The sequence below is a fragment of the Diceros bicornis genome, chromosome 2 (genome assembly GCF_020826845.1).
Source record: "Diceros bicornis minor isolate mBicDic1 chromosome 2, mDicBic1.mat.cur, whole genome shotgun sequence".
NCBI classification, from domain to species: domain Eukaryota; kingdom Metazoa; phylum Chordata; class Mammalia; order Perissodactyla; family Rhinocerotidae; genus Diceros; species Diceros bicornis.
Genome location: NC_080741.1, coordinates 87,193,081 through 87,206,419, shown reverse-complemented (window position 1 = coordinate 87,206,419; position 13,339 = coordinate 87,193,081). Strand labels below are relative to the sequence as shown.

Sequence of the window (13,339 nt, the reverse complement as noted above, 5' to 3'; positions counted from 1 at the left end):
CACAGGCCTTGTTTTTAAGGCAAGTCTATCCAAGTGACTGGTGTGCAGTGTCAGATGCTGGCAGCCATGGGACAATCACAGGCCTGGGTATTACACATGGCGCCCAGGTCCTTCACATAATTTCACTACAACCTTTCAAGTGGCGCAGAGAGGCCATGATAGAAAAACTGAAGCTCAGACAGATTACATGACAGCTGATAAATGACAGGACCTTAGTCATGTTCTTAGTACAAAAAGGACCTACTATACAGTAGGAGCTCGTAGATGATGGCTGAACTGTACTATCCACTTGTGCACACCTGGTCCTGGCTCTGTAGACCCAGGACTGTGAAACTACTCAGCACCCCTGTCCCGCCAAGAGTGGCAGGTAGCAAACACATGTGCTATGTTTTAGCACAAAGGGTCTCACTCCTGCAGTTACTCCCTCTGAGTGAGTAATGTCCTGGTCCCTAGACCTACTCTGGGGGAAGCAGAATGGTCAGAGGAAGAAGCATGGGGACTAACTGCATAGGCCCAAGGTGAAGGAAGGTTGCCATGTGGCTCACTTGGGTTAGGTATTCAGATACTTTTGGAAACACAGTCCTAGAAATACATTTATTAAACACAGCCTGTTTTTCTAATCTTGTTTACTTTAGTGTCTCTAACTTCTAACTACCAATGACATTAAAAAGAGCCCCCTGCCTCAGTTTACCCCTCCTAGTTCACAAAGTGCTTCCACATGCATTATATCTCATTTGTTCCCCGGTGGGACTGACCATGGATATGCTTTCCTGGTTCGGTCTTATGTAACGCAATGTCTTAGCTACGTTGCTGGGAGGACACATTTCACAGGATCATTATTTACAGCGGCTATAGAGCATCCCATTGTCCTAAGCTCTAGCATGTGCACTTGAAGGGTCTCAATTTTGTGCCTTTAAAAATAGTTGTGCTAAAATTACCATGCAGCATCATTTTTCCTTCCTTGTGGGGTATTTCCTTGGGCTCTCTAGCCCTAAGAGTGACCTCCACTATCTGGAGACAATGGCACTGCAAGCCTGTGACCAGGCCGTTCCTTTAAGAAGGGGACTGACAAATGGGAAGCCAAGAAGATTCTGTGGCCTCTTCGTTATGTTCATGCTTCGTTCATTTGTCTAGAAGTTTGCAGAGTGCCTCTTTTTGCTGAGCAAGAAGATGGGTATATAGAGATGAAGGGGTCAGACATGGTTCTTGCTCTACCTCAAAGAGCACATTCTGGTGGGGAAGGCAAGCCTGTAAGAATGAATTATAAGAGAACGCAACAAATGCCCAGAGAGGTCTGCACAAAAAGGCAATGAGGACACAAGCAGCACCGACTCTGCCGACTGGGGCAGATGAGGGCTTCAGAGAAGGGTGGGATGGGCTAGGTTTACCAGGACAAAGGGTGGGAGCAGGGGCAGGGAACCCCGGCAGAACAAATGGTGTCATGAGCTGGGAGGCGGACTGGAGCTTCTGACCTGTAGGTGCTTGCCTGGAGGCTGTCTTCCTAAGAGGTTTGGTCCAGCCTCCTTTTTAAAAAAAAAAAACAAACAGAACCAAAAAGTGCCCAAAGTTCCTGTGAATTTAGTAACCACAGAATAAAGTGGAACCAACAGCCATCACAGAACTCAGGCCTGTGCCCCTAGCATCACTAGAACTGTGCCTTTATCAAATACTTCTCCATTCTTCCCTGCCTGCCACACTTACCTTCTACAGCTCCCCAGTGTTAGAGGCCAAAGTCTGAACTTTTGGGCCAGACATCTTTTTCAGTCTCCTTGTACCCACATTCTAACCATGGAACTCTTGCCCAAAGACACCATAAGTGTGGACATTAAACTCGCTGGGCCCTGGCTCTACCTTTTGCTTTACCCGACATGCACACACTCAACCTCCAAGGCTCACAGATGTGACTACCTCTGTGGGCCCTTTCCTGACCCTGGGACCCCAGCCAGATCGCATGTGCTCCCTCCTCCCCACTACAGCAATTGGGTTGACAGAGACAGTTACAGTTTGGATGAAGGGGGAAGAGACAGCAAATCTTGTGAAATAGCAAAGCATGGTGCAAATATCAACTAGGTTAAAGAAACGATTACTTTCTTAGTAGCACATAAATATTTGACACTCAACTAAGATTTACAAATCACAGAAATAGTTTGACTTTTCCTTTTCATTCTACTAATCTGACGATCTGGTTTGCTTGTTTATATCAAACAAAAACAATCCCAGTAAGGAAAGTGGAGTTCATGTTTTGAAACCTATAAACCTACAGCAAATGTCCTCTCTCCACTAACCCCCCCATCCCTCCATTTGGTTCATGATGTTGGTCTAAGATGCATAGCCAGCATGACCTAGGGTTACTTACCAGAGGCTTTGTCACCACAGACCACACAATACTCTACCACCTGGGGCCGCTGGACATCGGTTTTCCCCAGCAAACGCTCCACAGAGGCAGAGTCCGTGACAATCTAAGAATCAGGAAACAAGCAGGGTGCTGATTAAAAACCAGATCGCTAAGCAAAGTAATGTTTAACTATAAATTCCTATTCTTGGGTTTCTAAGCAGAACTCTGGGCAGAACTGGGAAAATTCCACCCAACAACTTAATGTGATACCCAGAATGGCCCTGCTGCTCATCTGGTTTGTGTTCCTCCAGCAGGGGGGGGTTGTCCACGGTCAGGCACTGGTTTTCACTGATCTACTCTCCTAATCTAGCTACCACAACCACCCAGGATCAGGGGCCATGTGGGGAATCACACAGAGATCCTCCAACAAGACGACACTGAATGTCTTGCTGGCTGCCTCTCTATTGCCATGAAACAGCTTGAAAGTATACAGAAAGGTATTTGGCAGAGAAATAATCAAGCTTTATTAATTAAATAACTAGGTCTCTCATTAAGGCAGCTGGAATGGAAGGACTAGGATAGGTGACCTCTAAAACCTGCTATTTCTCCTTCATTTGTAGGTGACTTTCTAGGCAACAAACAGTACTACTCACCTGGAAGAATAACTGATACCAATACTAGAAAGTAAAAAATAGCTATTATTAAATAATGTACCAAATATAACCCTTAAACTGATTTATGTATGGTGGGAATATACACAGAACTCATTATGTAGAATGGCCTTTTGTAAAACATGCAACAAAATCAACAGCCGTCCTTTCACAAGGAGTAGTCTAAGTAAGCAGGGAGGAATTCTGATTTCCGATGATCAGAATAAACTCTGGGAAAGGAAAGATGAGGCAGTATGGACTAACTGCACTATGAGGTGGCTCAAAAGTACAGTGCTGAAAGCTGAACATACTGGTGTTCTGAACCCAGCTGTCAGAATAAAAAAAAATCCTTTCCTTCTTTAATTTTCTCCATAGTAGAAAGTCCCCTGTAACACACAGATTCTTAGCAGCATTATTCACAGTAGCCAAAAGGCAGAAGCAACCCAAGTGTCCATCAACAGATAAGTGATAAACAATAGATGAATGGATAAACAAAGTATGGTTTATATATACACTGGAATATTATTCAGCCTTAAAAAGGAGGGAAACATTGACACAGGCTACAACACGGATGAACCTTGAGGCTATTATGTTTAGTGAAATAGGCCAGTCACAAAAGGACAAATACCATATGATCCACTTATATGAGGTACCTAGAGAAGTCAAAGTCACAGAGACAGAAAGTAGAATGGTGCTTGCCAGGGACTGGGGGTGGGGAATGGAGAATTAGCGTTTAATGGGGACAGTTTGGGAAGATGAATAGAGTTCTGTGGATGGAAGGTGGTGGGAGTTGCATAACAATGTGACTATACTTAATGCCACTGAACTGGACACCTAAAAAAGATTAAGATGGTAAGTTTTATGTTATATTTTACCACAAATGTTTTAAAAATTAAAAATTAAAAACAAACAAAAACATGGATTCCAACGTGACCCTGACTAAACATGCTCCATGCTTGGCCACCGTGGGACACTGGCCTCGAGTCTCTGTTACTCTAAGTGTTGGGCTTGGAAATTCAGTGCTTCCCAATAACGCTGCTTTCCTCCAAGCCCTTGCTCTTCTTCTTGTAGCTGTCCCCGACCCCATCCCACACTGCCAGAGTAGGGAGATACCAGGGCAGAGATGGAGACAAAAACTGAGGGGTCCAGAGGCAGCACTTCACAGGAGCAAGTAAGGACAGTATGAAGAGCTGAACCAGGCCTGACCATCTGGACAAGGCCAAGGTAAGAGTTAGAAACAAGTTGGTCCTCATCTGGTTGTGGTCAGCCCTAGGTGATGTCCCTAAAATATCATGGGCCAAAGGCTGCCACCAGCCTTAGTTAAGAACAATCTCCAGTGGCCTCAGTGGAGGCCAGCTTGCCCATGCCAGTCTCCTGTGGGCCCCTGATTCTTTCTGGCTCAACTTCCATCCCATCTGAGCACTGCAGTCAGCTGCCTTCCAGACCTTGCTCTCACTTGCTGGTTTTTAACTTTAGCCAAAGCAGCAACCTGCCATGTTTGCAGGTCCCCAAAGGACCTTCAGGGATAGATTTGACCTCCAAGGCAGAGATGAGAGTCAGGAACAAGTTCAGTAGCAGAAGTGCTAAAACAAATGCCTGTCAACAGGCCTTACCTGGATCCTGCCAGGGACAAGGTTGTCCGAGGTGGTGAATATGAGTTGCTTGGCACTGGATGTCTCCGGGGAAGCCAGGATCACCTTCCCAGTTCCAGCTCCATCTGGGCTGGTCAGGATGAACTGCTGCTTGGGGGATCCAGAGGCGTCCACTGCGGTAACTATCTGGATCTTCTGTCCTGTCTGCTGGTCTGTCACAATCTACAAGACACAACATGGAGGCTGCTCTCACGGAGCATTGTACGACCGTGCACTTGCAGGTGGTGCTCAAAGCGGTGACTGCCCAATGCCGTCCTGGAGTCAATGCTGGTCCAAGATGCAGTTTCACCAGTCCGTGGTGAAATGAGAAAAATAAAACACAACAGTGAGCTTTTCAGAAACCAATTTTCATAATGCTAATTTATTCTAGGATGACATCTTTCCTACTATTTTTAGAATTAAAATGCCCTTTCTTTTACAAAACGAAGACAATAATAAATAATAGATGATAGGTTTAACTTAAAAAAATAATATGCTTGCCCTGGTATAATAAAAAATGTGGGCAAACCCTAACTTTTTTGAAATGCTACTGATCAACAAAATTCAAAAACCTGGGAGTGACTGCTTTGAAGTAGGGCCATTTCTGAAGGGAAGGGCCTGTAAATCATCTTGCCTGGGGTGACAGAATACAGGGAGTCCCTTGCTGACACACACTCAACTACTCCCACTCCCTGATTCTGAGGTCTTTAAGGATAGAGATAACACCCTATTCAGGGCTGTATCCCCAGGGCCAGCACAGGGCTGGGCACATGGAGAGAAGACTGTGATAAAAGACTGTAGAATGCATTGAAGGCAGTGGGTGCTGACTCTGGAGAAGTCCTGACTCTGATTCCCGTGGGTGCTCCAACCTCTCAGGAACCACAGCTGTCGGAACCTGCCTCTTCCTAGAGTCCCTGCCTTACGGCATGAATCACAGTTACAATCTCTTACTCCCAACTCATGAAATTCTCTGAAGCTGTTCTAGTTCCCGTCCCACCTCTCTTCCAAGCCAAGTACCCAGCTTGAAGCACTGTCCACCTTCTCCCTAAGGACAGCAGCAGAGGCCTCTGATGCAAACAGGACTCTCAAGGCTGTCGTGGCTGGGCCTTGGGCAAGGGGAGATGTGCTGCGTCTCTGGCTGGAAACTCAGTTCCCTACAGCCTATTTCGGGGCAGGTGTGGTATCTGTGCCACTTCTTCATAGATACTGCTTTGTGACATGGAATTCCAAGGTTCAGACAGCAAACTCACACAGTCTAACACAATAGCTTTGCCAACTATCCAATATGGAAAACCAGACAATGCCGGTTGGCTTAAAAGAAAAGGACACAGTCAAGAAAAGATTCAATCACTTAACACACAACACATGTTTACCGAGTGCCTACTATGTGTCCAGCACTGTTCTGGTCCTAGGGATAGGGGCATGAGCACAACAAAGGTCCTACTGCATGGAACTAACCGAGTGGGGGAAAGAGACCATGAACACTGATATAATAGAATATCAGTCAGTAGTAAGTGTCAAAGAGAAAACTAAAAAGCAGGGTAAACAAACAGAGCATAACATGGGGAAGGAGGCAGGAGGGCAACTTTAGGAAGAAAGACCTCTCTGAGGGAGTGACATTGAGCAAAGACCTGAAAGAAGCAAGAGAGGAAACCATGCAAAGATGTGGCAAAGTGTGTTGCAGGCTGAGGGCACAGCAAGTGCAAGACCAGAAAAAACAGCAGACTGGGGACAGAAGACACAAGAACAAATTCTTAGCTAATGGCTGGGCATGAATCCCAGTAAATTATCATCTCCAACCGAAGGGCCAAGATCTTTAAGGCTGAAGAAGAACCGATTTAGACAGAAGGAAAGGAAGTGCCTTTCATTGTTACAATCTGTGGCATACCTCAAGTCCCCTGGAACAGTAAAACATGAGACAGAAAACCTTGTAAAAAGAATTCTCTTTTCAAAAACTTTCCTACCCAAAGCTCAGCTGAAAGACTGCAGACAGACTGGTCGATCTACATTTCTTTCAGCTGCCACTGAAGGGACTCCTGCCTTAGTTAGGCGGTAATAAGCAAAATGGCCTTCGAAAGGCTCTCATAACCTTGAGATCTGAGTTAAATGTTTGACTTCCTTTTCATGTCTATCAATTCTTATTTCCTTCCTAAACTGTCTTCCCCGTTAAGAAATGAAATAGTCATATGATTGAGAGGGGTCTTCAATTACCAACTACAACCAAGGCAAGGCTAGTAAGTCCTTTGCCCTTGGTGTGTTCACAGATGATGTGTGCTGCACCTGAGCACACAAAGTAATTGGCACATCACTTCCTTTTATGCTATTCCCCAGTCCTCTTGGTTGAGGCACAGCAGGTATGGGACTAGGGCACGGGGTGGGAGGTAGGAGTGACTGGGTCTAGACAGGGACAGCTGCTCTTGGTAGCTGTATATAACATATCCCCGAGTCCAGATTATTCTTTTCTCTTCTTCCCCAAAGATTCAGGCTCACACAAGTTCAATGAATTATTTACAAACATTTCTTTTTGTCTATCTTTCCCTCCCAAGACATTTGCCTTTTCCATTTAGAGAGATCACTTCCATAAAAAACACTAAAAAGGTAAGCAGAAAAAAAAAAATTTCCCCAAATACCCCATTGGAACCCCAGGGTGACCATTAGGCAAACAAAGACCTTGCTAACAAACACGATAAGGTAGACTCCCGATAAATGATAAACCAGACCGAGGAAACACCAAATTGAGAAGATGTATCCAGACTTATTAACATTTAAGTCTCCTGTGGAGGAGGCGTTTTGTGGGTAGAATGTTTCTCCCCAAAAAGAGGTTAAGTCCTAACCCCCAGGACCTGTGAATGTGACCTTATTTGGAAATAGGGCCTTTGCAGATGTAATCAAGGTAAGATGAGGCCATACTGGATTAGGGTGGGCCCTAAATCCAATGACTAGAGGCCATATAAGGCCATGTGATGACCGAGGCAGAGACTGGAGCGATACAGTCACAAGCAAGGAACACCAAGGATTGCTGACAACTACAGAAGCTAGGAAGGGGCAAGGAAGGATGCTTCCCCAGAACCTTAAGAGACAGCGTGGCCCTGCCAACACCCAACACCTTGATTTCAGGTTTCTGGCCTCCAGAACTATGCGAGAATAAATTTCTGTTGTTTTGAGCCACCAAGTTTGTGGTAATTTGTTAGGGCAGCCATAGGAAACTAATACAGGAGGAAAACTTTATTTAATTTCTTTACTTGGAACAAATATTCATACTTTCTGCTTGCAAGCAATAACAAATTGGAGGGAGGGTACTATTATAAGAAGGGATGTCTTGTTTTCCCTGTTGACTTTTAAGGCCCTCTATAGCCCGGCTACACAGTCAGTACTCTATAATGCTTGTTTTGAAAAATTGCATTTGTTCCAATGCGATTGATATATTAGGGAATAATTTGAGCATAATGCAAATCTTGTGTTTGTTTATACATGCTTTCTTCCACGAGAAACACTATGTAAACACAGAGAACGACGCCCAGGTGAAGCAAGCTGGGTGGGAATAGCCAGCTCAGGGAACTTGGTGTCACAGCTTTCTCTCTGATCTCAGATCACCCTCTGTGCATCACTCACAACAACTCACGGGCTGCAATCCTCCACCCCGCCCCCTAAGCAAGCTTCAGGTTTCTTTCAAGGTAAAATGTCATATTTACCATAGTCCTTAGCACTTCTTAACCATTTAACACATGTAGAACTGAAGTTCTTATTAAATTCACACCCATTCTTTAATGTGTTACTGACAGTTTTTGAATCTTGTTCCACTAACCCCATTTTTTCCCATAAGCCCTGTGGTTTGCATTGCACAAGTTTGCATAGTGTGGGAATTTTTAGGAACACATATGTCACATTACAGCAGGGCTGACAGTACTCTAGCAGCCCAAGGCCTTCTCTCAAAAGGTAGACCTGGATGTGACCTGGCACACTGTCATTCCACTCCGTGTTACTCATTCTCTGCTCCAGCTAGGCTGGGCTCATCATTTCTGTTGCAAAGAAGAGTCTGTAAATGGACAGCCTGAAGGCAAAAACCAGCCAATGGATAACTTTTGATTTGCCAAAGTTTAAAATTTCAAAAAAACTGGTTGCCAACATCTAAAAATACAATCCTATTTCCTATAAAAATCAGATTTACAGTTCTCTTGACAAACTGGAAGCTCTGGCCATTCTGGGCCTGAACTCCCCCATGGCATGGGCTGGCTGGGTGTGGCTGCCCCTTTAGATAAGGCACGGGCTCTCTGGTTCACCCCAATCCCCACCTTACCCACCTCCTCACTGCCACCTGGTCCTGTAAACACCTGCGTTTGTGATCCTGAGACAGGGCTTTGCAGCTAGCGCCGTGAATGGAATGCCTGCTCTTCTGCTTCCCAACTGTGTCAACGTGGAGCAGTTATATGAGCTTTCTGAGCCTCTGTTTACATATCTATAAAAAATGATTACTAGGAAAGGGAAACGATATGATGTCTGTGAAAGTACCTGGTACACTGCCCAGAACATAACAGGACCTTGATAAAAGTATTTCCTCCCTCTAAGCTCTTGCATACTTCTCTCCTCACTTGGGAAGTCTTCTATCCCTTTCATCTCATCAAATCTCTCCCACTGAGAAAATCAGGACTTTCTACTACGGCTCACTCACTCATTCCTCAAATACTTACTCTGTGCCAGGCGCTTTGCTAGATTACAGGCATTATGGAGATGGCTCCTGCTCTTACAAAGCTTTTAGTTTAGTGGAAAAGACTGTCAAAAGCAAGTAAACATAGGCCAGCCCGGTGGCGTAGTGGTTAAGTTCGCGCACTCCGCTTTGGCGGTCTGGGGTTTGCAGGGTCGGATCCCGGGCGTGGACCTACGCACTGCTCGTCAAGACATGCTGTGGCAGCATCCCATATACAAAGTGGAGGAAGATGGGCACAGATGTTAGCTCAGGGCCAATCTTCCTCACCAAAAAAACAACAACAAAAAACAAGTAAACAGACCAACCAGTAAACAATTTAAGTTTATGATACATGTTATGAGGGAAAAGATCAAGTTGGAGTAAGAGAGAATAACACAGGCACTTAACTTTAGAAAGAGAGGTCAGGGCCGGCCCAGGGGCTTAGCGGTTAAGTGCGCACGCTCCGCTATTGGCGGCCCGGGTTCGGATCCCTGGGCACACACCGAGGCACCGCTTCTCCGGCCGTGCTGAGGCCGTGTCCCACATAGAGTAACTAGAAGGACGTGTAACTATGACGTACAACTATCTACTGGGGCTTTGGGGGGAAAAAAAGGAGAAGGATTGGCAATAGATATTAGCTCAGAGCCAGTCTTCCTCAGCAAAAAGAGGAGGATTAGCATGGATGTTAGCTCAGGGCTGATCTTCCTCACAAAAAAGAAAAAAAAAAAAAGACTGATCTTAGGCCCATGGACAATGAATAGTCACCTAGGAGCCTAGAGAGGGAGGTGAGCTGGCCCTGCTGGGAGTTTGGATTTCATTCTAAGTAAGTGGCTCTAAGGGAGCCACACAAGGGGTTTTTCCCTCCAAAACCAGGTCTTCAGGTTTCTTATACCATTTTACGCCTACCTTACACTATTTTTTATATATTTATATATATATATATATTTATATATATGCACATATACTACATACATACACACATATTTATTTACATAAATAAAATTGACAGGTCAGGATATATTAGAGCATAACAAAGGATGACAGCAATGATGATTAAATTAAAATAAAAAAGGTAAGAAATCTGTTGAAAATTTTTTGACCTATGCAAATAGGTAAATGAATACTTAAATATAAATTTTAACTAATATAAATAGTGTTAGTATTGTTCACAGGCAGTGATCAAACAAACATCTTCTCTACTTAGCCCCACTAACTCAATCCCTACAAAGTTTAGGTAGATAAAACATTTGATACAGCTTTCCTTCCTGAATAACATAAAACAGTGTTTTCTAAATACATTCAGGGTTTTAAGCAAGGGAATCATGGGAAGTGCTTTACATTTTCAGCAGATCTTCCTGGATGTTGGATGGAAAATGTATAGAATAAAAAAAGTGGAAGCTGAAGAACTATTGTTGTCACTGGAGTAGCCCAGGTAAGAGCTGAAGGTGGTGGCTGTGGGTCTGGAAGAAGAGGATCACTGTAGATACGTGCTGGAGGGAGAAGGGACAGCATGTGCAGGGGGTAGAGATGTGAGGATTGGAGAATGAAGGGTTAGGAATGACTCTTAGGTTTCTAGCCTGAGCAATTGGGTGGTGGAGTGGCAAGAGTTGGCAGCAATTCAGAAGTCTGTTTTTGGCTTGCCAAGTATGAGATGACCAAGCAGATATGTCAAGTAAACTACCAGATAGATGAGTTTGGAGCTCAAAGTATACTTCTGGTTTCAACTTCAATATGTAAAGAGCTTGGAAGTCATCACTCCATACTTACAAGAAAAAGCTAGACAAACTGAAAATTAATGACTTTCCTTGGGCTCATCAGAAAACTGAGTGGGCAGAGCAAACTCCATCCTGAAATCTGGAGAGAGGTGAATTCACAAAGTCTGCTTATCTGGAGCAAAAGCCAAGCTAGTAGGACACTCAAATGGTAAGCACGATGAATTGCTGGAGACTTAGTACGGACTAGCATGGGAATGAGAAACTCCTGGGGGTCATCGTCTTAGGGGGTCCCCTTATACTTTCAAGAGTTTCAGCTCCAGGAACCCCACTTGGTTCTCATGGTAAAGAGATGAGAAAGACCCCCTGGTGGCTCTGGTAGGGGAAGGGGAAGAGTAATTTTTGTAAAATAAACTCAACAGTGTTTTCCATAACAAAGGCCTATTGCCCAGGGGCAAAGACTTTACCAGAGTCTTATCCCACTGGCAAAAGGGTATTTCATTAACTCCAGGCCCCTCTAGCCTTTCTGTCTCATGTAAGGGGGCGGCAGGGGTAATTAAGAAACACCTGTGAAGGTCACAGCCCAAGGACACAGGCCCACCAAAATACTGAGATTTCATCTTAACACTACAGAATGCTTCCCTTCCCCTACACCTTACCACCACACTAACAGGGCTCCAGCATAACAGTGGGTTACAGCTGGAAGAGCTTCAAGACACTGACTGAGGAAGAATATCTAAGGAAGCCCAAAGTTAAGAGGAGAAAAAAAAAAACAAAGATACTAGTAGATTTTGAAGCCTCTGGCACCTACGGCTACAGCAAACATTAAAAACAGCTCAACTCCGGGCCGGCCCCGTGGCTTGGCGGTTAAGTGTGCGCGCTCTGCTGCTGGTGGCCTGGGTTCGGATCCTGGGCGCGCAGCGACGCACCCTTTCTCTGGCCATGCTGAGGCCACGTCCCACATACAGCAACTAGAAGGATGTGCAGCTATGACATACAACTATCTACTGGGGCTTTGGGGGAAAAAAATAAATAAATAAAATTAAAAAAAAAAAAAAAAAAAAACAGCTCAACTCCTAGCCAGATTAACATAAATCCTCATACCAGAGGCTTATTTACCTTAGTTCCTATTACCTAATACAGCTGATATTGTCTGGCCATCAACAAAAAATTTACAAGGCATGCCAAAAGGCAAGAAAAACACAATCTGAAGAGACAAAACAAGCATCAGAACCAGACTCACACATGATAAATGTTGAAATTATCAGACAAGGAATGTAAAATAACAATGATTAATATGTTAAGGTCTCTAAAGGAAAAAGTAGACAACACTCAAAAACAGATGAAAATATAAGCAGAGATGGAAATTCTCAGAAAGTAGGAAATGCTAGAAATCAAAACCACTGTAACAGAAATGAAGAATGCCTTGATGGGCTCATTAGTACACCAGACACAACCAAGGAAAGAATCAGTGACCTTGAAGATAGGTCAATAGAAACTTCCTTACTGAAGTGCAAAGTGAAAAAGAATGAGAGGAAAAAACTCAATAGAACATAATATCCAAGAACTACGGGACAATTTAAAGATATAATGTATGTAAAACAGGAATACCAGGAGAATGAAGAAATATTTGAAGTAATAATGGCCAAGAACTTTCTAAAATTAATGACAAACACAAAACCACAGATGCAGCTCAGAAAACATCAAGCAAAATAAAACCTGATGAATACAAATAGGATAAATACATATGTTATTTCTAAGGCCAAATAGAAATTAAAGCTAAGAGTTTTAATTCTCTTGGTTGAAAATAAGGAAAGAGACTTCTCCCTTTCCCTTTTCTTTCAGAATTTTTTCTCTGTCCTTTTCATAAGTATGTAAATCTTTATAATGATTAGATAAGCTTCTTGCCAGTCACAACTCAGGAATGTTTTCTCAAGGACCTGGGGGCCATCTTTCTGAAATGCAGACTCCAAGAGTGAGATTTTCTTGACCTCCCAGTCCTACGGGAGAGTAAGAGCCTAACTTGGTGGGCACCATGCTCCCATTCGCAAACTACCTTCTATCATAAAGATAAATTTGTTCCACCCCCCCACCACTCTATAAAGCCAACTAACACAGGTGGTCTCCTCAATTTCAATGATAAAGTTAGGATCTTGAAAACATGTATATAATGGGTTATACCTGCTTGGCTATATAAAAGAGTGAGATCTCTTTATGTCTTTGCAATCTCGTAGAGGATTGCCTGTGATGCACATCACATCCTGGTTTAATGCTTATTCAATAAAAACAAATAAACAAACAAAAACCTGTTTTCTGTCTCTCCTACC

The 13,339-nt window shown here is 43.8% G+C and overlaps 1 protein-coding gene across 4 annotated transcripts in view; it reads right to left on the bottom strand.

Moving 5' to 3' along the window:
- The window catches only part of NR2C2 (nuclear receptor subfamily 2 group C member 2), a 120,548-nt gene that overhangs the window by 22,698 nt on the left and 84,511 nt on the right, over window positions 1-13,339 (bottom strand). For all 4 annotated transcript variants that reach the window (XM_058565788.1, XM_058565793.1, XM_058565792.1 and 1 more), the window contains 2 exons: window positions 4,599-4,799; window positions 2,357-2,459 (listed from right to left, as the gene is read on the bottom strand). In XM_058565788.1, coding sequence (XP_058421771.1) covers window positions 2,357-2,459; window positions 4,599-4,799 — 304 coding nt within the window. The remainder of the gene's footprint in view (window positions 1-2,356; window positions 2,460-4,598; window positions 4,800-13,339) is intronic.